We start from the raw sequence: 20,685 nt of genomic DNA, 5'->3' as shown, positions 1-20,685 counted from the left end.
AGTTTTTGAGTGTTTTGTTGTTGATTTAGTTTTATGTAAATATCTGCAATGTAAGTATAATCAAAATGGAAATGAAAAATCCTTTTTAAAAAATGTATCTCACTGAAATTTAAGAATGTGAGATTTCAGTCTTGCACAAGCAGTATCTGGCTTGGTCGTGTTTACTCTCAAGCTAGCTAGAATATTATACATGTGTGCCTGTGCCTGTGTGTGTGTGTGTGTGTGTGTGTGTGTGTGTGTGTGTGTGTGCGCGCGTGCGTGTGCACGTGAGAATGTGTATACATATATTGAAATGTAAATCTTTCAAATGCGTTCCTAAGCATGAATGAGAAGCTATCATTGCTTTCAAATAAAAGCTTAGAAAATATCAATGAGTCATCAAGTTAAAAGGAGGACATAAAGTTGGGGGGTAGGAAGAGGGGGGTCTATCTGGGAGGAGGTAAGGTGAGGAGTTGGGACAGAATATGACTAAAACACATTGCAGGAAATTCTCAGAGTTAATATTTATTTAAAAAGAACTTTCTCCTATGATCTGAAGAATTTAACACCCTAGTCTTTAAACAGCTGATATTAAATACAAAGTATGTTGATAATCATTTGCTTCAATATTTATGACAATGTTGATTTGGCTACTTTTTAAAATATTTTGGCTCCAAATTCAGAAAATGAACTGGCAGTGTCTGTCACACATTGCTAAGTAGGTCTCTCTAGATCTAAACAGAAGGAGGATTCAAATGAAGGAAGAAGAGGGAATATTTGAGGGTATGAAGATCAGTAAGAAGGGGAAGACATGGGGGACACATGGAGGAGAGAGATGAATAAGACCATACTGACATATATGAACAAAAATCCCATCATTAAACCACTACTGCTTATTAACTTCAAAAATAATTCATGAGACCTGTGAGCCCCAACAGCACATATCCAAAGGACTCTGTATCCTACTACAGAGGTACCTGTTCATCCATGTTCATTGCTGCCCTTTTCACAATAGCCAGGAAATGGAAACAACCTGGATGTTCATCAATTGATGAATGGATAATGAAAATGTGGTATATTCACCCAAAAGAATATTATTCAGCTGTTAGGAAAAGAAAATTATGAAATTCACAGGTAAATAAATGGAACTAGAAACAATCATCCTGAGTGAGGAAACTCAGACCCAGAAAGACAAACATTACCTATTCTCTTTCATAAGTGGATGCTATCTCTGAGTCCTTAGGTATGCATGCTTCAACTGGAAAATCCATAGAGACCAGGAAACTAGGAAACAGCCATGGTTTGGGAAGGGAAGCTTCATGAGAGGGGAGATAGAATGCACTGACATAAATGGGGAAAGAGGACTAATGGAGTAGGAATGGTTAAATGGGGTGGAGAATGGGAGGGCAGGACAGAGGGGCGAGTATAGGGAGGGGAAACTGACACTAAAGGCCTTTAGAAATAGTCATATGGAAATCTACCACTATAGAAGCTTCTTAAAACATGTACATACACAGTATAAAAAGATTAAAAGGAATTACCCTGTAACAGGAGGATATTACCCCTACTGGGCACTAAAGACTAGCAAAGAAAAAACCCAATGCCAGGAATGGACTCCCTCTTCTGAAGCTGTTGACCATGGGTTCCACAGATCCTCAGATACTTCTGGCCATTTTCCTTTCTCTTTGTTGCCCATCAGAACTTGACAGTAAGATCCTATTGCTGAAGACACTATGTACACGAGTTGTAGAACAAATAAGGAGATATCAACTGTGAATCTTACAAACTACAACAACAACTGGCCTGGCAAGATATGCCCACTGGTTAATAGCGGCATGAATGTTATAGGAGTAATCATCCACTTTCTGCTTGGATTTAAGATCTGTTTCACAAGAATAGAACCCATGCCTGACACTGATATCAGGTCTAGGAACTTGCAGCTAGACAAGTCACAGGCCACAGGGGAGAATCTCCTATTATTATTCTGCTAAATAGACATAGTATTAAACTGACTCATAATGATGTTGTTATACCCATAGATGAATGCATCTCTCAACTCTCACCAGTGAAGTTTCCTCATGCAACAGATGGTGATTAGCACAGAGACCCACAACTGGTCAACATGAAGAGAATAAGAGGCTACTGAGTGCTTATCCCAGGATAGGATGCCTATATCAAACTTATGCCTCTCAAGTCTCAGAGATCATTGTAGAAGAGGGGGCAGATAGTTTGCCAGAGGTTGTAGATGACCAAAAGGAAACAGAGTTTTCCAGACAGCTGGCCAGTTGCTCATATAAACTCACAGCAATGGTGACAGCAGGCAGAAGTCTCACGTAAGCTCAAACTAGGCAGAATCCCAGCATGCAAGTGGGAAGGTGAGTAGGAGGTCCCAGCCCTTGCTGGGGAACTATTGGAAACTGGTGACTTCTGGGAGAGGGAGAGTCAGTTTTCTTTAAGGGTGTGACACTGGATAGGTTGAGCAGGCTCTGATGGATGGACCCACACTGAAGGCATTTGAGGATACAGGCTTGACTGTATAACAGAATACATGAAATTTGGCAGAGTGTATTGGGGGGTGCAGATAAGGGATGGGTGTCTAAATATGGTCAAAATATTGTATGAAATTTGCTATAACTCAATAAAAATGAAAAAAATCTTCAAAAGAATAAAAAATTGACCACCAAATGGAACAACAAGCAAACAATAGCCTACACCACATTCAGTGATGGAAAGGCAAAGGGCTCTTATCCATATATGTAGTACAGTTGTATCATTTTGAAAATTTAGTCTCTAATCAGAGAAGTGTGCTGAAGGTAAATGCCATACAGTGTCTTATGGATGGGCCCAGAACTTAGTACATTCTTTCCAGTGTTATCTAGTGAGAAAGCAAGGTGCTGCTTTGAAAACCCTTGTTACAGAATAGATTACAGGATAATTTAGCTCATAAACACAGTATAATCTTCCAGGGAGGTTTTAGGTGCCAAAGGCAGCAAGTTAAATGTCCTATTTGAAAGAAAGTTTGATTTCATTTTTATACTCTTGACCTCAAAACATACACAGATCTATTCAGCAGTTATAGCACTATTAACACTGGAGTGCTGGGCAAATTATGTCATAAGGTGACTCTGGTTACCTTTTTACTGTTGTTATTCCTTAGAGAGACTTCCTCTTGTAATATGAATCAACAAGCTTTGCAAATGAAAAAGATTACAAAATTCCAAGGCGCACTAGCAGTGAACACAGTTACCGTCAGGTGTGCTAATCTGTCATAGCTAAGCCCAGGTGTTGCGAGAATTGCCCGCATTTCCCAAATTATGAGGTGGTGTTACGTTTTCCCTTGACTTACTCTGAAGAATTCTTTTGTGGATCCCGAATCGAGTGTTCCGTATGCAATTTCTGTTTGTTTGGCCAGGTCTTCCGCACTTTCTATGGGGGAGACCATTCGCTCCACCGTCAGGAACGCAGCCAGGTTAGCAGTGTAGGACGATATGATGATGAGCGTGAAGAACCACCAGACGCCTCCCACGATTCGACCTGAGAGGGATCTAAACATGGAGAAGATCACACACATTTTCCCTTTTCTATTATTTATACATTTATATTTATATTTATTTATTTATTCATTTAATGTGTATGAGTGTATTGCCTGCCCATGTGAGTGCACCCATATCGTGCAATGCCTCGGAGGTCAGAAGAGGGCTTCGGATTCCCCTGGAACTGGAGTTAAGGATGGTTCGTAGCCGCCATGTGGGTGCTGGGAATCGAACCCCAGTCCTCTGCAAGGGCAGTCAGTGCTCTCAACCACTGAGCCATCTCTTCAGTCCCCATTTTTCCTTTTCTAGCCAGCAAAGAGAAGAGAGAAATCCCACCAATTCTCCATTGCATTTACGAGTGACGATTGTAGTGTTCTGTGTTTTGATAGTCTACTCAAGACTGACACTTGCAGTTCTGTAAAATCTGATGTCTCTTGTGCTATACTTAAAATATAAGTGCCACCGAAAATATGGCAAAGTGTATTTATTGTTAGTATGGCAGAAACATAGGACTGACCAGTTTTGTCAGATGGCAAAGGGGAATGTTTGCTTAAAGTTATCGGTAATCTCTCTCCTGGTTCAGCAGCTCTGAACCAGGATGCTGCCTGTCGCTGATGAGCTAGAACACAGCACTCTGGTTTAATTGGCAATGCTCTTGTCTGTCTTTATGGTGCATAAAATAGAGATACATTTAGACAGACAGAGTATTTGGTTTCCCTCACACTGGCAGATACCTTGCAGAGACTGAGAGAGACCACTCAGCTTTGCAGGATCAAGATGGGAAACAAACAGGCCAGGTTGAGGCTGAGCTAGTGGGGTTGGAGGATGGGGTCCAAGTGAGGGAAGGTGAGAATCTTCTTCATTTGCCATTCCATTTCTGAGTTGAGTAGAGGATGAGCCATGTCCTAAAGAATCTTCATATAATGGCTTAAAAATGTTCACCTTTTTTTTTCTATCAAGGATGCATAGGTGAATGTAATCACATAGGAAAGTTAAAATGAGATGAATTAAACAATCCAGGGGAGAATGCTCATAATTAATTCTACTCATTTTACCATCAAATGATGTACAAATCTTGTGGTAAGTTTCTTTTTTTATTTTCCTCCAAGATAGGGTCTCTCTGACTCTAGTCTGGGCTGGATTGGAACTTACTATGTAGCCCGCAGTATCTTTTACTTGAGGCAATTCTCCTGCCTCAGCCTCCTAAATCCTAGGATTATAGGTATGAGCCACTATACCTGGCAAATAGTTTTTGTACTTGATCTTAGCCAAAAGGCTGAGAAGTTATATAAATAATTTTTAAATGTAGTTTTAAAAATTAAAATTACATTTATTTGCTTATTCTCTCTCTCTCTCTCTCTCTCTCTCTCTCTCTCTCTCTCTCACCCTCCCTCTCTCTCTGCATGCAAGTGTGCCACAGCACATGTGACGCGGTCAGAGGGCAACTTGCAGGAACGGGTTCTTTCCTTTTATCACGTGGATTCCAGGGACTGAATTCAGATTGTCAGGCTTGGTTGCAAGCACCCTTACCTGAGCCCTCTCACCAGCCCTAAACATTTTTGAAAACGTGAAGAGTCACTTTGTGTTTGCATCGGTGGCCTCTCTACCCTCTTTCCTTACTTGTGATTATAAAAGTGATACTTGTTGCTTTCATCTTGGCTTTAAGACCCGTTACTTGCTTTGCTCTCACTCTTGCTTCAATAATTGACAAATATTGATTCAGATCCTTCTGTTAATGGAACTAAAGCAGATTTCAGAGTGGTTTCTGGGTCCTTCAGAATGTCAGCTGTACTGTGTCCCAAATGCCTCCTTTTTGAGAAAGCGTATTTTCTAAACATGTTTGTGATGCTAAGAAAGAGTTAATAAGCAAGTCAACATGTTGCTTCTTATAATTTCAACTACTTCCTTTGTGGGAGAAATCATGCAGTTTTTCTTCAGCAAGCTGGATTTTGGTGAAACAGTGACTCGGTGGCATTCCAGGAAAGGAAGTCCTATCTCCTTACACAGACTCACAGCTCCATAACTAGCTTAGAGTTTACACTGCCAGATTTTCCGCACTGCTCACTTTATTTAAAGTTGTTAAAGCAATTTGTGCCTGTTACAACTCATACACACTGATGTTTTCAAAATCTTAACATTAATTTTTGTTAAATTAATCTGCAACATTAATTTTTGATGGTGAATCACAGTAACAATGACGGCAACACTGTTTGAAAAAGAGCCAATAAGAATCAGGGCTCTTCAACAAGTCAGGTTTTAGTTTCCATCTCTCAAAACACATAAGGAAATATTAATACAAAATAACTTGGGGGAGTTTCAACAAGTTGCATACTTACTTTTCTGTTCAGAAAGTTAATATTTTTTGCTGACTTAGGAGATATTAGCTATCAATATACTTAGGGTGATTTAAGAACTGCATTTCAGACAGCATTCTACCTCCAGGAAAAGACAGAGACATCCTGTGTAGAACATTTAGAAATTGTGGAGAACTGTGAAGAATGTTTGTTTTGAAACTGACCTGGGAGAAATGTCACATCCTTGCTGCATAAAGGCACCCAGGGAAAACCAGAGGCTGTTAAAGATGCCAAACTCATTGGGAGGCTGGTCGCTGGGTCCTTCCTTTCCATCCTCAGGCTCTTCCGTGTGCCACTCATATGGACTAAACCTACTAACTAGGAACAAGACCACGCTGACACCAATGTACGCAAAGACTATGCACATCCAGATCTCATAGGCCAGAGGATCCAAGAAGGAAAACACTCCCGGTTTAGATTTCTGAGGTTTTTTGATCATGATAGAGATGCCCAAACTCATGAAAGGCTTAGAGAAGTCGATGACCTCTTCCCGTACCAAAGTGATTGTCAGAGGGGCAATAGCAATCTCTGCTTTCTATAAGAGAAAAGACACATGGGGACACACAGGTCAACAGATTTCATGAAGCAGTTAGCACTGGAGTGATCCAAAGTCCACAAATCATGCATTCATTTTTTTTTTGTCTTTTTGGAGGGCCTGCGGTGATTAATCCCAGCTGCAAATAATAGAACACAGAGTGATTTGGCTCCTTAAGTTATTACTTAAATAGCACAAAACATTTGACAAGGGTTTTTTGAGACAGGATCTCACTATGTTGCTTAGACTGGCCTTAGACTCATGATTCTCTTACCTAAGCTTCCCCAAGTGCTGGGATTACAGGCATGAAGTGCTACGCTCAGATGCACAGCATATTCCAGTTGGTGCTAGTAGTTAGACAGAAGGACTAGAAAGCACATAGTAGATATACCAAATTGCCTGGAACTTACATTACTCAGATTTTTAGGGTCTGGGATGTTGTAGAGGAAAATGTAATAGTCTTTCCGTATGCTGCTGTTAAGCGTTTCTTTACCAAAAACACTGTTTTGCTGCAGTCATTTCTATTTCATTTGAAATGTTGCCACAAATTAATTGGCCATCCCATAATTTTATGAATTCCAAATTTCAAAGAGACCATTTTCTGGATTATTTATTTATAGCATAGCTGGATTTGCCTGCATAAGTACATGTGCATAAGTACATGTGTGCAGTTGCCTAAGGAGGTCAGAAGAGGGCATCAGATTCCCTGGAACTGGAGTTAAGAACATTGTTAGTTGCCATGTGGGTACTGGGAGAGGAACTCAGGTCCTCTGCAAGAGCAACCAGTCCTCTTAACCACTGAGTCATCTCTCCAACCCCGAGACCATTCTTATTTATTTCTTTCAGCTATGAGAAAACCCACCCTAAAGCCATCATTTGGCTGATAAGAAGAAAACCTCTTTTTTTGACAACCTATTCCAATTTTTCACACACAGAAATATGGAAATTGTCATTTGCTTCTTGTTATACAGATACTTTGGTTTTTCTCCTCCAATATTTTTTAATGCTTCTTCCTCAAATATAACTCTTTTTTTAAAAAAATTATTGATTTATTTTGTGTGTATATAACATCCCAAAAAATCTTATTCATCTATATACCCACATCTCAAATGGCACCCTCCCATAGCCTCGTCCCCATGGGAGCCCATATACTCTGTCATCCCTGTTACTGTCCACTGTGTTGTTGGTGCCCACAGCCATTGCCCAGTGCTTGTCCATCCACTGAGCCTAGTCAGTCTATCTAGAGTTTCTTGTTTTAGGAAAATCAGCTCTTCCTTATCTAGCAGCAATCAGTTGCCAATATTTCTTTAGATAAGATTGGGGTCTGCTGTTCATTTTCCCAGTTCTGTGCTGGGTTACTGTCTGTCTCCTCCCAATATTTTTAAGAACACAATTCTGGAACACAGTAGTTTCAATTCTTATTTTTATCACACAATATCTTTCTCCTTTTTCAGAGTTCAGTGATTCTGAGGGTTTTCCAAGACTGTTTCTGTGGCTCTAAAATGTGATCATGTTTTTTGCCTGTTCACCTTAATATTGACTGTGATTATTAAAATAGTTAAGAGAACATTGCTGAGCATGTGCTGAGGGATTCCATATCTGATGCTGGTCAAAATATCTTACATGACTAATTTCATGCTCCTGACCAGCTCATGTTTATCTTTGTCTTGTTGATGGAACTGAGGTAGAGTGTTTCACTGTGGAAACTTCTTAGATCTGAGCCTTCTAAATCCTAACACATTTAAAACTGAATTACATAAACAGTGATGTAAAAAAATGAAACTGTTGTCTGATAGGTAAATTAAAATAAAGGTTTCATTATTTGATTTAAAAGGAAAATTGTTCACATCATAATGGAATTGGAAGCATTCAGACACATAGACTTTCAGAGTGGTTATACTTTTTAAATATTTATTTGTGTTTATGTGTATATGTGTGTTCGTGTGTTTGTGTATGTGTGTGTGTGTGCGTGCGAGCACGTGTGTACATGCGTGCATGTCCACAGAAGCTAGAAGAGGATGTTGAATCCCCAGGATCTAGAATTACAGGCAGTTTTGAGCTGCCTGACTTGGGTGCTGGGAACTGAACTGAAGTCCTCTGAAATAGGAGCCAGTACCGCTAACTGCTGAGTCATGTTTTCAGCCCTTTAAAAATATTTCTTTGAGATTTATTTAGAGATTACCACTCTTACATTACAGCTACACATCTTCAGGCTCCTGTTTGATCTAATAGTCCCATCCTAATATAAAGAGAAGGGAAAGGCACCTGCTCTCCACCGGGAGAACAAGAATTGGTCTCATAACTACTTCATTTTTATCTAAATGTAGGAGCCAGAACTATTGGGAGAGATGGTTATTCCCCTGTAATTACTATCTGTATAATTTTCCTCACACAAGTGGTATTTGAGCTAGCCACAGAAAGGCTGCCACAGCAAGTTAGAGAAAGTACTTAGTCTTTCCTCACTCTGTGTTCACCCATGTTTCCCACTAGGCTTACTCTATATGTATTTTTTCTCTTTGAAAATAGAACAATATAGACCATTATATTTTATTGTTACTGTCTTCAAAAGAATATGATGAACATTTCCTTATGCAAATGTGCTAATTAAAAACATTTTAATGCTTACAAATATATATTTAAAGTTTTTATTGAATTTTTGTGCTTTTCATACAATATAATTTGATGGTATTTAGATCTCCTCCCCGTCTGTCCCCTACCTAATTTAATGTACTCTATTACACACACACACACACACACACACGGTTCTTCAGTGTGGGTCCATCCACTGGCGCCTGGTTAACCTACCAAGAGCCCCATCTTGAGACTGTCTCTCCCCTCCCAGCAGCCATCTGTTACCACAGTTTCCTTAGGTGGGTTTGGATCTTCTTATCCACTTCCTCATGTCTATGCTGCGGTTTTTCTGGTTTGAGCTTACATGGGACTTGCTCCTGCAACTATTTCATTAAGTGAAAATGTACAAATCTATCCTACGAAATTCCTATTTGGTGGGATATTTATATTATTTACAATTTCATAAAATTTATAATAGCTATGAATGCTTTTATTTTATTAAAATTTTATTACATTTATTATTTAGTGTGAGTGTGTGTGTGTGTGTGTGTGTGTGTGTGTGTGTGTGTGTGTGTGTGTGTGTGCATGTGTGTGGTATGTGTGGGGGCATGTGCATGCCACAATGTGCTTGTGGAGGTCAGAGAAACTGAACTAGGGTTGTCAGGCTTGGCAACAAGTGCCTTAACCCACTGAACCATCTCAAAGGCCCTACACACATTTTAAAGACAAAGTCTTACACATGCTTTAATGATCTCAAATACCTTTCAGGACTGGAGAGATAGTTCAATGGCATGTATGAAGCCTCGGTGGAATGCATTGAAAAGAAAGGGAACTGGAGCTCTAAATGGCAATGATCTTCCTCCTGATGTGATAGAAAGAGCAGACGTGCTGTCTGCAGTGTTCACAATGGGAAAACATGTGAATCCTTCAGACCTCCTGCTTATCCTCATTCATTCCTGCCAATTTCCTGTCTGAAAAGTTAAAATTCACAGTACTAATTTGTTGTTTTGGAGAGACAGGGTCTTACTATATAGCCCAGGCTGTCCCTAAGCTCAGGCTACTCCTGTGTCAGTCTCCTGAATGTTGGAATTACAGGTGTGCACTACCATGTCTGGCTGCAACACAGGTGCTTTATATTTTGTTGTAGCTATTTCAAATTACTTTCTAATGTTTTTGGGCTTTCGTTTAATTCTTTGAAAAATTCTTCTCATATCAATATTGCATTTATGACTGTGGTATCTAAAAATCAGTGTGTGATTATTTATGGCACGTTCCATGATGAAGTATTACAAAGTCATTAATTTTCCAAGTTACTCTTCTGCTTTCCTACAGGAATAAGTGAAGCAAAACATCTTTTCACTGACTAGAAACGTCACCTTTTGTAATTTACATTGTGCTTTGGAGAATTTGGAAATTTCCGTTTAATTCATTTTGCTGCTAGTGGCAGAAGAGACCTTAAAAGCAAAGAAAGATGCATGAAGAGAAACGGAAGTTTTATCAGCAAAGGAAAAGAATTGCAATGGAAGGTGAGTATTGGGTGAAGGTGGTGATCGTGGTGTCCCAGGAGAGACACTTTGGAAGCCTGGGATTCGTGAGCATTTAGAAAGAGTTGTCAGCAAGCAGGGTACGTGTGGATGCTGTGTATTCGTGCTAGGGATGCTGTGTGCACACTGTCTCCCTACCTCTCAGTGGTTCACAGGATGGAATATGAAATGTCTCCATTGGGAGCATTGAGAGCTGGACAAGGTTTTCATTCCTACAGACCACTGGAGCAAGAGTAAGAAATCAACAACTTCATTCTTATACAGGTAATTGTGGTGCTAGGTGAACTACGGAACATCCTTTGAGAAAAATTCCTTATGATTTCACACACACACACACACACACACACACACACACACACACGGTAGGACTCAGGCTGTCTCTGAAGCAGCTGCCTACCACAGGAAAGTGCAGTGAACTTGCTGCAGTGCATCCCGAGAACCTGTGAGTGGAAGACAGGCTTGAGTTTTTGGGCCCCTAGATGGTGGTATGTAAAATCTTACCTAAGTGATGCACAGGTAATCCGTCCACAACAGTTTTAGTAACAATGTTTTCAGAGACTAAATAAAAGGCAATGGATTAAGAGTTTGTCATTTTACTCTCTAATAGGTCTTGTCTAAAAGCGAATAACTGGACTTTACCTAGAACCCTGGGAACTGGGCTTCATGTATGTGTTAACTGTAAGAAAGAAAGGTTGAGACTCAGGTACAGGCTTCATACACATCACAATGAGAAGTCCCAAACTTGTACTCTGTAAAGTACAAGAAGATGGTAGAAGATTCCTTTGGGGACAAAAGTGGACAAATCAAGAGACTGAGGGTCTTTAAATACTCTCAGACCTGCTGAAGAGAGAGAGCGAGCTGCTACTGACAACTTCCACTGCACCATCTTGTTCCCTGCGATTGCGCAGCTTGGGGACTTTTGGTTACTGTGACGTGTGCTGCTGATACAACTGTTTACTTACGATATTACTTGTTTTCATTATTTAGGTAATTTCCCCCAAATGAAGTATGGTTAGAACAGTTGTAAAGGGATGACCTGCCTGGGGAGGGCCACTAGAAGACAGATGTATAACAAATACCCCAGAACTAACTCAGGTTAGTTAGGTTATCAATAACTAAATGGTGATCCAACTAAGTTTCTTTTGAAATAAAACACCAATAATATTTTCTTGAGAAATTACTACACAGGTTGGATATCTCTAATCCCCCAAATCAATAATCTGAAACGCTCCAAAATCTGAAATTTTGGGAGTGCAAATATTTAGTTATAGTTGGAAGATTCCGTATATGATGGGTTACAGTCAAAATGTCCAGAAATTTTGTTTTGCACACAAACCTAAAATAGTACATAAACTTAACCTTAAATTAAGCATATAAGGCATATATAAGTTAATTATGTGTTTAGAATTTTTTTATCCCCAAGTTATCCCTTTGTGAATATAAAATGTCCACAAATCTAAAAAAAGTTCAAAATGGAAACTCTTCTGGTTAGAGCACTTGAGATAAGGGATGTTCAGGCTGTAGGTCTAACAACTTAGATCTTGGACTTTTCTGAAATGTGCTTACTGTATCAAAAGTTGAAGATGTCAGTCAAGAACAGATGTTTTAGTAACTCCTTTTCTTTTAGAACTTAATTCAGTATGAAATTGTCAGAGAATCTTGTGGCAAAATAGTTTGCTTATTTTTTTCAACTTCGTTTTCTCCTCATCTAGGACCATCGAAGCAGTCAGCAAGTCTCCCTCATGGATGCAAAATGGTAATTTTATTATGTCAAGCAATTTCCTGTGTCTGCTGAGATTTGAGCAATTGTACTGTTCTGTACAGAAAATGTGTCTTTTTTCACGGTCGGCAAAGCAGGATGCAAAATCATGAAATTATTCCATTGCGGTTCTGGCTGGGAAAGTGAGTCCCTCTGTGGACCTTGCCTCTTTCTGAATCTGTCTTTACTCTTTCCTGGGGGAAGGATGCCTCTCCATGTAATGCTTCATTTCAAAGGGCTTTTCTGAGGATTAATCAGAGAGAGGGTATGCTTTGAAAGTGAAATCTGTGAACTATGAATTGGCTTTTAGGAAATTTCCTGACACATTCCAGGTGAAAGTCACTTTTACTGGCTACTGGCTGCGCCTCGCTTACTGTGAACTGTAGATTTGACCTCTGAACTTCTGACATATCATAGCATCACTAGGATGTGGTAACTGCCAGTTTGATTTTTTGACACTGCAGAGGTTGCCAAAAAAGAGGGATCTTGATCTTGTTCACTCAGGCAGGGACATCCTTGCTGTGTTATGCTGTGTTTGCCCTTGGCTATCAATGTGCACATTCTGTACCCAGTGTGCTTGCTGGGGGAAGGGCACAGCACGCTCTGTGGGAGGCCAGCTTTGGAAAACATTCTAGCTTTTGTATTTTGTTATATGTGCTAGAGTGAAAGAAAGAAAAGGTGCATTATACAAAGTGTGAACTTATTGTGGCCTGCAGAATTGTAAGAATCTCACACTACTGATGAATAGTTCATAGAAGCTAGAATACCATGGTAATCAGAAATTATTTCAAAGACACTTATGAGCAATTATGAATAACAAGAATTCACATGACTAGATAAAATAATGACTGACTTTATACTATTGAGGGAAATCTGCTACTATAATTATCCAGTAGCAGATAACTAATGGATTTTTTTTTGCAGCTCTGTGGTATAGCTGTATAAGGTAATATTCAACACAGATCCTACATCTTTTATTATTGTTGCTGGTTCTGCATTTTAAAGAAGTAGGACACCATATTCTGAATTTTTAATATCTCTTTTTGCTTTTTGAAGTGGTCAGGATCAGTCTCATTATTTGAGAATTACATTTCTAATGAAATAGAGAAACATTTGACTATCACATGCACCTCTTGGAACATTGCTATAACTTAGAAAAAAATAAGACATTAATGGAAAGTTAAAGGTTGATAACATGCTCCAGTGAAAAGAGGCTTCAGGCTGCTGTAGAACATTCATCAGTCGGTTTGCTTACCCCATACACAAGCTCTCCTACCATCCCGTTCCAGATCTTAGTGTCTGCGTCCCTTGCTCCGTATTTTCCATCAGGGACAATGGCGATTTTATACTTGATACCAATATGTTTTGCGATTTCTGATGCCAGATCTACACAGTAGCCTTCGTATTTGTCATTCCCTTCAAACATTTCATGATTTTTCTTGTACATGACATATGGTGATTCCTACAATGAGAGAAACAAAGCTGTAAAGGAGAAATTATAAAACATTTGAAAAGACTGTCTATATCTTTCCAGTTTCAGGTTTTGGGCAAAGTGTATCCTGGTAGCCATATGATTTTGTGTGACTAGAAATTATTAACAACACAGATGAATGTATAAATATAGTTAGAATTCTTGTTAAACTAGTTTACATTGGACACCATCAGTAACATATTTAAAACGATTTTTTTGAGTGATTATTACATAGTACTGCAACTTTAATAAAAAAGTCTATTAGTAATTTTCTAAAGAATCATAATTCATCTTTTTTTTAGCTTTGAAGCTGGTATTCCCAAAATATTCCATGAAATTAAAGATGATTTAGTGGCTACTTCTATGTAATAAAACTTGTTCATGGTCACCTGTCTCCATTTTGCATCTTTTCAGACCTCATCTAGGGTGCATTTCTCCAAACAGGCATTTTCTATACAATTGTTAAGAAGAAATAATGGCTTTAACAGCTTATATCATTAGTTACTTGTGTTAGATTTGCTCTCCTGCTGTTCAGTATTTTGATTAGATGTTCTATGAATTTTAAGTCTATTGTGAAATGTGTCTCTAATGGAAGCTCATAGTTTCTCTTTAGTTGTGAAGAATACACACTTCAAGTGATATTCCCATTTAGTTTTCTACACATGTGAGTCATAAAACAGGATGAAGTGTAGAGAACATCCTATAACATGAAATATCTTACTGGTGTTTAATAACTACTAAATAGTTTCCAGTTAACACACACAAGCATACACACAAGCACACACTTAAATAATATGATTTTAAGATTTTAACTGAAGAGTTAATGCTAACCCCCAAAGCCATTGATCTTACTAATAACACCTATGTGATCAACTGAAAGACAGGTTTGTGAATATGTGATATATAGGTTTTTAGTTATTTTCAGAAAAGTAGTAACCACATTTGCAACATTATTGATAGAACATACTTACATTTTATAAAATTATACTCTAATCCTAATTTAGTGATTGATCCTAAGGCTTTTCTTTTTCCCCAGGGGTAAATGGTATTTGGAGAAGTTGAGCTTGTACTTGGCAACTAGCTTTATGTAATACAGAAGTCCTACACAAATTCTGACTTTCTTTCTGATTATCTTGCAAACATTTAAACACTTTATAGCATGTGTAAATTACTAAGATTGTGTCTTCTCACAGAGATGCTGTATTTGATTTTACAGTGGGAAACTGCCAAGATTGGTCTTTACACTATTTTAAAAATTTCTGCCTTTGATTGTCATGGCAAAGTGACCCAGATGTCTCTTGCTTCTTTGCATTGGATGGACATTCAATGCTAGAATAGGATAAAAATACCTCTCCACCTATCGAATTGAGGAATCTATTTTCCCTGCTTTAGTTACATAAAAATTATTATCCTCCACAAAAGTTCTATAGTTTAATGTGTTCTTTGTATTACAAAGTTGATCATGAAGAAGGCTAAGTGACTGCAGAGAAGTGAATCTCTATCCTACACTGGAAAATACGAGTAGCTATTATGAGCTTTTTCAGTTTTTACAGTAGCCTGATTAGAATGTGGACAGTTATTTAGAAAACAGCCAGAACCACATATTTGCAAATCAGAATGTGAAACATTCCAAGTCCCTGGTTGCAGAGGTGGCAGTGGGAAGTAGAAGCAACTCTCTGGTTCTAAGGCTGAAGGTGAGTGAGGTCTACAGTGCCTCAAGTAATGGAAAGTTTAGGAATTTTACCGCTCAAATAAGTATGTGCCTATTAATTTTTGTGTACGTTTCTCTGACTTGCAAATGATCTAATTTACTAAATTCTTCCCATATTGTATAGTGAACAGATTAATGAAAAAGCTGTTTGTTCATTATTTAATCAAGCATTTATTAAGCACCTGCTGCATGCCAGGCAAGGTACTGGGAGCTAGACATGTAAAAATAAACACAGCTTGTCCTTTGTCCCCTTGTAATTAAAGTGATTGTAAGTTCTTTGTGATGACAAAGGAAAAGTGAGTGGTGGAGAACAGTCACAGAATTTGGTGGGAGAAATAATATTGCTTAATGATGTAGTGTTTTCTCCAGGTCAAGGACAAAGCTCAGTTCTTTTTTAAAATTATTTTTATTATATGTGTATGAGTGTATTGCCTGCATGTATGCCCTTGGAGGTCAGAAAGCATTGGATCCCCTGGACCTGGAGTTACCAACGACTGTCAGCCGCCATGTGGGTGCTAGGAACTGAACCCGGGTCCTTTGCAAGAGTATCCAGTGCTCTTAACCACTGAGACATCTCTCCAGCCCCCAAAGCTCAGTTCTTTAACTTTATGGCTCCATTTACTTTTTGCATTGCATCTTGAAGTAAGCATTTCTCATTTTGTAGATGGGAAAATTAAGATTTTCTCAATTTTACTCAGTTAAGTGACAGAAGTGGGCATTAGGCTTTTGTTTTCAAATGTGGAAAATCTTAAAGCTATTATATCTTTAAGATATGTGTAACTACCTGAGATTTTATGAGCTTGAACAAGAGGGAACAAGATTAGATAAATACATTTCTGTATCATTAGCAAATTCAAATTTTATGATCTTTTGAGTAAAGAATGTAGATAAAAGTTTTCCTTTCTTCTCTAGTGTCTGACACATAGAAGGCCCTCGGTTACTGTAGTCATACCCAGATCAGTGCTTCCTGGATAAGAATATCCTGGCAAAAAGGGTATATTATAACTTATTGATTCATGCCTACAAAATGAAAGTAAATATTGACACTAAGTAAACAGGTCATTTAGCTAAGGCAGGAATACATATGTGTGAGCAATACATTTCTTTAGTGTCCTCTTCTTTTTCCTCAGTTCTCCTTTAGGACAGCTGGGTCCCCTCAGGTCTTTGCTGCCAACTAATGTTAGCAAAATCTTTAGCTTACAGAAGATGTTGGTTAGCAATTACCTAGCATTTTTGCACAACCAGAGTCATAACTAATGCTTGAGACTCAGGCTCAGTGATGCACATAGCACAAAGAAACAAAATGATCATGCTTCAGGGGGCGGGGAGCGCAAAGGGAAAGAAGGCTAGGTGTTCTTGTACAAGGATGTCAGATCAGACACCACTAATCAACTTCGGAGTGTGTCTCCTTTTGCTTTACTTTCATGTCAAATCCATGAGTTGCAAACCCTCATCTCTCAACCTCCTTTGTCTCAACTCTCATCTGACAAGTTATCTGTATGTAGCTCTCAAACTTTGTACACTGGGGAGATTTAACATCAAATTTTAGGGTTACTATGGCTGAACAAAATACAAATGTCTCAATGCAGTAAAAATGAATTCCATGAAAACGTTAGGGTGATGGTTGGTGGAACATCTTTTCAAAGCAGCCTTACATAGCCCCAAGTGTCCAACTATGATGAACAGCAGAAAGCTCAGGAGTGAAATAGAACCTCTTCTTTCTTGAGAGGGCAACCTTATTTCTTTATTACCAACTACTGTGCTTTGTGGGGCAATGATTCCATAAAAGTTATTTTGCATTAACTACTTCTCAGCAATGAAGAGTTTAGAAAGATGATTTCCAAGATGGATGGTGTTCTGCACCTCCTCTATCACTTCAGGGAAGAAATCACTCTCAGTCTAAAGCTGCTACGAGAGGACTTGCTTATGAAAATGTAGACATAAGTGAGAGGATTTATAATCTTAAGTCGCTCAATCCTAATATAATCGATAGAGCATATTTTCCTATTGAAGAACTATTTTGTAGTATTTGAATTTAACAAACGCAAAATGGTTGAAACTTAGAAACAAGATACATAGCAGCAAAGCTTCACCATTTTATAAATATCACCATTGCAACCTGTATAAATGCTACTGAAAATGGTCTACATCACATCAGCTACAGCAGCCCATGTTTGCTATGTGGGTATTTGCTTTTCTCCGAGGACTCTTAATGGAGATTTCTTATTTAATCCCATGAGTAAAATTAAGGGACGTGGACATGAAGTTGTTATTATTCAATTCAGAAACAAATGAAATTTGACATAAAAATGTCTTTGAAAACCAACTGGGTTGTTACTTGTCCTTTGGAGGAAGGATTAATATTTGGTATGACAAGGAAAATGAACACATTTCTATTTTTGGTGTACATATGTATATGCATAAACACATACAGTATGGATAGATGTACATTTGGTTTGTATGTATATTATTATATATACATGTATGTATGTACATGTACAAACTTTTACATAAATATTGCAAAACCGCAAAGTGATCTTAAAAATGATTTAAAAGTAACCTTGAGAATGATTAGGTATAACATGTAAAATTATTTTTATTTGTAATGTAATTCCAGTATTGCAGTGGGTAAGTTTGGTTTTATGTAAAATTTTCCTAAAGAACTATAATATTTATACAATGGTATGAAATATCTCTTTAGTTAACTAATGCTTAATAATCATCATTTGACTGAAATAGTAAAGTAGTGAGAAATGAAAGGGCTTTACTGAAATGTCTCTAAAATATATTTCTGTTTTTAGAGAGTTCAATACCAAAGAAAATAGATTGTAGAGAGACTCCCTACTGTTTCTTCGACATGCGTGTGCCATGAGCTACCTTATCCATAGAACTGCACTTTTACTAACCACATGGCTTAGATTTCTGAGTTTCTTTGCAGAGTTATTACTTTGTATGCAAAAAGCAGACCCACTATGGTCACAGTCTCATGAACATCACAGATGTATTTCTGAATATTTAGTCAGTAAGAATTAATGATAAAAATTTGTGCAATTGCCATTTTTATTTTCTATTTAGGCTTAGCTACATTATGGTCTGTTTGTTCAGTATAACTGCATCTGTGCAGAATAAATTCCTCATGAAAACAAAGATCACACTGTAGACATACAACACTTGCAAGAAAAACATTTTGACAGCATAAAAAGACAATAACCCATTTTATTTTAGATTGAGAGCAATTGAAATCATTTTTTTATGTTTCTTTTCTGCCTTTTCTATGGTAAAAGTTCCCTTGGGTGCAGAAGTTTTGACTCTAACATATCTCCAGGGTCCATAACTGTGCCTGGCACACAGCAGACGCTCAATAAATATTTATAAATGAATAACTGAATTTCTCAATCGATTTTATTTAACAATAACAGGTCAATACAGTGTATCAACATATAAATACAGCATACATAAAGGACAAATGTAAACTTGGCAACACTATATCTACTTTGATAATTAATAAAATCAGTGGTTTCCAGCACTCTCAGCCTTCCTCAGTATCTAGAGCTCTATATCAAATACATGCCAACTTCCAGCCAATTCCACATCTACTGGGGGTTTTCAACTGAATGTGGAGGATTATTACATGCAGGTGTCAATATCTTATGCATCTATAAGAAACCATGTTTCTTTCAAAGTAATTGAGTTTGTGGGGTTGATCTATGTCCTAGGCTATCACTTTTCAATAGAAGGAAACACAAAGACACTGTCAGGGAGTGGGTTCTGGAGTTTTCTGTTCCGTTCTGTTTTGTTTTTGAATTAGGGAATGGTCAGGCAGTTGAAAATACCAGAGTTATTACTTAAAATTACATAGCCATATAAAAGACAAACATGAGTATTACACTATTTAGATAGCAAAAATATTAATAGCATCATTGTCAAATAAACAGATGATTTTACAGAATATTCTTCATAGCTATAGGAAATGGTTTCTCTGCAGTTATTTTTTAAACTTATTTTTTGATAGCATGCTTCCTTAAAACTAGCCATGCCTGAAAAGTCAATTCAGCATTTTGGTTCTGAGACATATAGATCCTACCCCTTTCATGTCAGGCATGGGGGAGAAAACTCCACATTGTACCCTTAATGCACACTATACATTTATTTCATGAAACAGGCAAAATTTCAAAATAAAACAATTATATATTTATCCAGAAAACAAGCACAGAAATTCAGAGTTTTTACCCTGAAGGAATGTCTACTTAGAAAGAGTCATGCTAGAATCCCATCATTCGTGTACAGTGGCTCGGTTTTACAACACGGGGACAGGCACATCAGAATCACCAGCTGATTCTTTTTCACCATCTATTTTCTTGAGAAAGAGAAGAACTGAGGATTGATTCTTCTTTTGTTCTAGTAACTCACAAAAGTCACACACACACACATTAAAAAAAATAGTTTCCTGGTAGTCCAGAGTTGGTCATCCAAGAAGAATCCCACTTGAAAAATAAACAAATTTATTAACAGGAGAACAAGACTCCAGCCTTAGTTAGGAATGGTCGAACAGCGCAGAACTCTTGTCTTTCTTGATCAATTTCTTAAAATAGGATTCTTCATCAGAGGCTGAAAAGAGGAGGACTGTACTGAAGTATGAATTTCCATTACTGTGTCTTTTTTTAGGAAAAGAAATATATATATGTATGTATATATATATATATACTGCTTTTCAAATCCCATGCAAATATTATACAATTAAGTTAGAAGGTTTACACAAACACTTCTGTTGGTTGGTTTGCATTCTAAAATCATAAACCCCAACCAAGAATTATCAGATTACATTAAGTTGCTAAAAGGTGAACCCACACAGACGTAACTAATTGCAATATACAAATGCTTCTCTTTGGTGTTTTCAAGCTTTGACTTCAGTGTCAGTTTTAGAAATGACGTGACATTACTAAAATCCTAAAAGTAATTAAAACTATGTATGCTAAAAACTAAATGACATAAATACTTCTATTTTACTTAAAGTAAGGGCTTCAATGAATAATTAATATTTTACCTACAGAAACAGTGGGCTGAGGATATATAATCTTAAATGAGATAGAAAGGTCACCGATTGTTGATCTCCTTTGACTATCACTGACTATAAAGGGCATGCTTGATTTTTAGAAGAGAAAAGAAACAGAATAGTCTATTATTTAAAAGTAATTCCATGAGAACCTTCTTAAAAAGGACTCTTAAAA

The 20,685-nt window shown here is 37.7% G+C and overlaps 1 protein-coding gene across 9 annotated transcripts in view; it reads right to left on the bottom strand.

Moving 5' to 3' along the window:
• The window catches only part of Gria4 (glutamate ionotropic receptor AMPA type subunit 4), a 420,313-nt gene that overhangs the window by 46,000 nt on the left and 353,628 nt on the right, over positions 1-20,685 (bottom strand). For 8 of the 9 annotated variants that reach the window (XM_008829686.3, XM_008829688.3, XM_008829687.3 and 5 more), the window contains exons 11-13: positions 13,531-13,737; positions 6,031-6,401; positions 3,326-3,524 (exon numbers count right to left, since the gene is read on the bottom strand). In XM_008829686.3, coding sequence (XP_008827908.1) covers positions 3,326-3,524; positions 6,031-6,401; positions 13,531-13,737 — 777 coding nt within the window. Of the gene's footprint in view, positions 1-3,325; positions 3,525-6,030; positions 6,402-13,530; positions 13,738-18,734; positions 20,066-20,685 lie in introns of those variants that run through there. The other variant, XM_008829694.2, reaches the window with a different exon arrangement.

The sequence above is a fragment of the Nannospalax galili genome, unplaced genomic scaffold (assembly GCF_000622305.1).
Source record: "Nannospalax galili isolate Female #2095 unplaced genomic scaffold, S.galili_v1.0 scaffold854, whole genome shotgun sequence".
NCBI lineage: Eukaryota > Metazoa > Chordata > Mammalia > Rodentia > Spalacidae > Nannospalax > Nannospalax galili.
The sequence above is the reverse complement of the archived record's forward strand: the minus strand, read 5'-3'. Positions and strand labels throughout refer to the sequence as shown.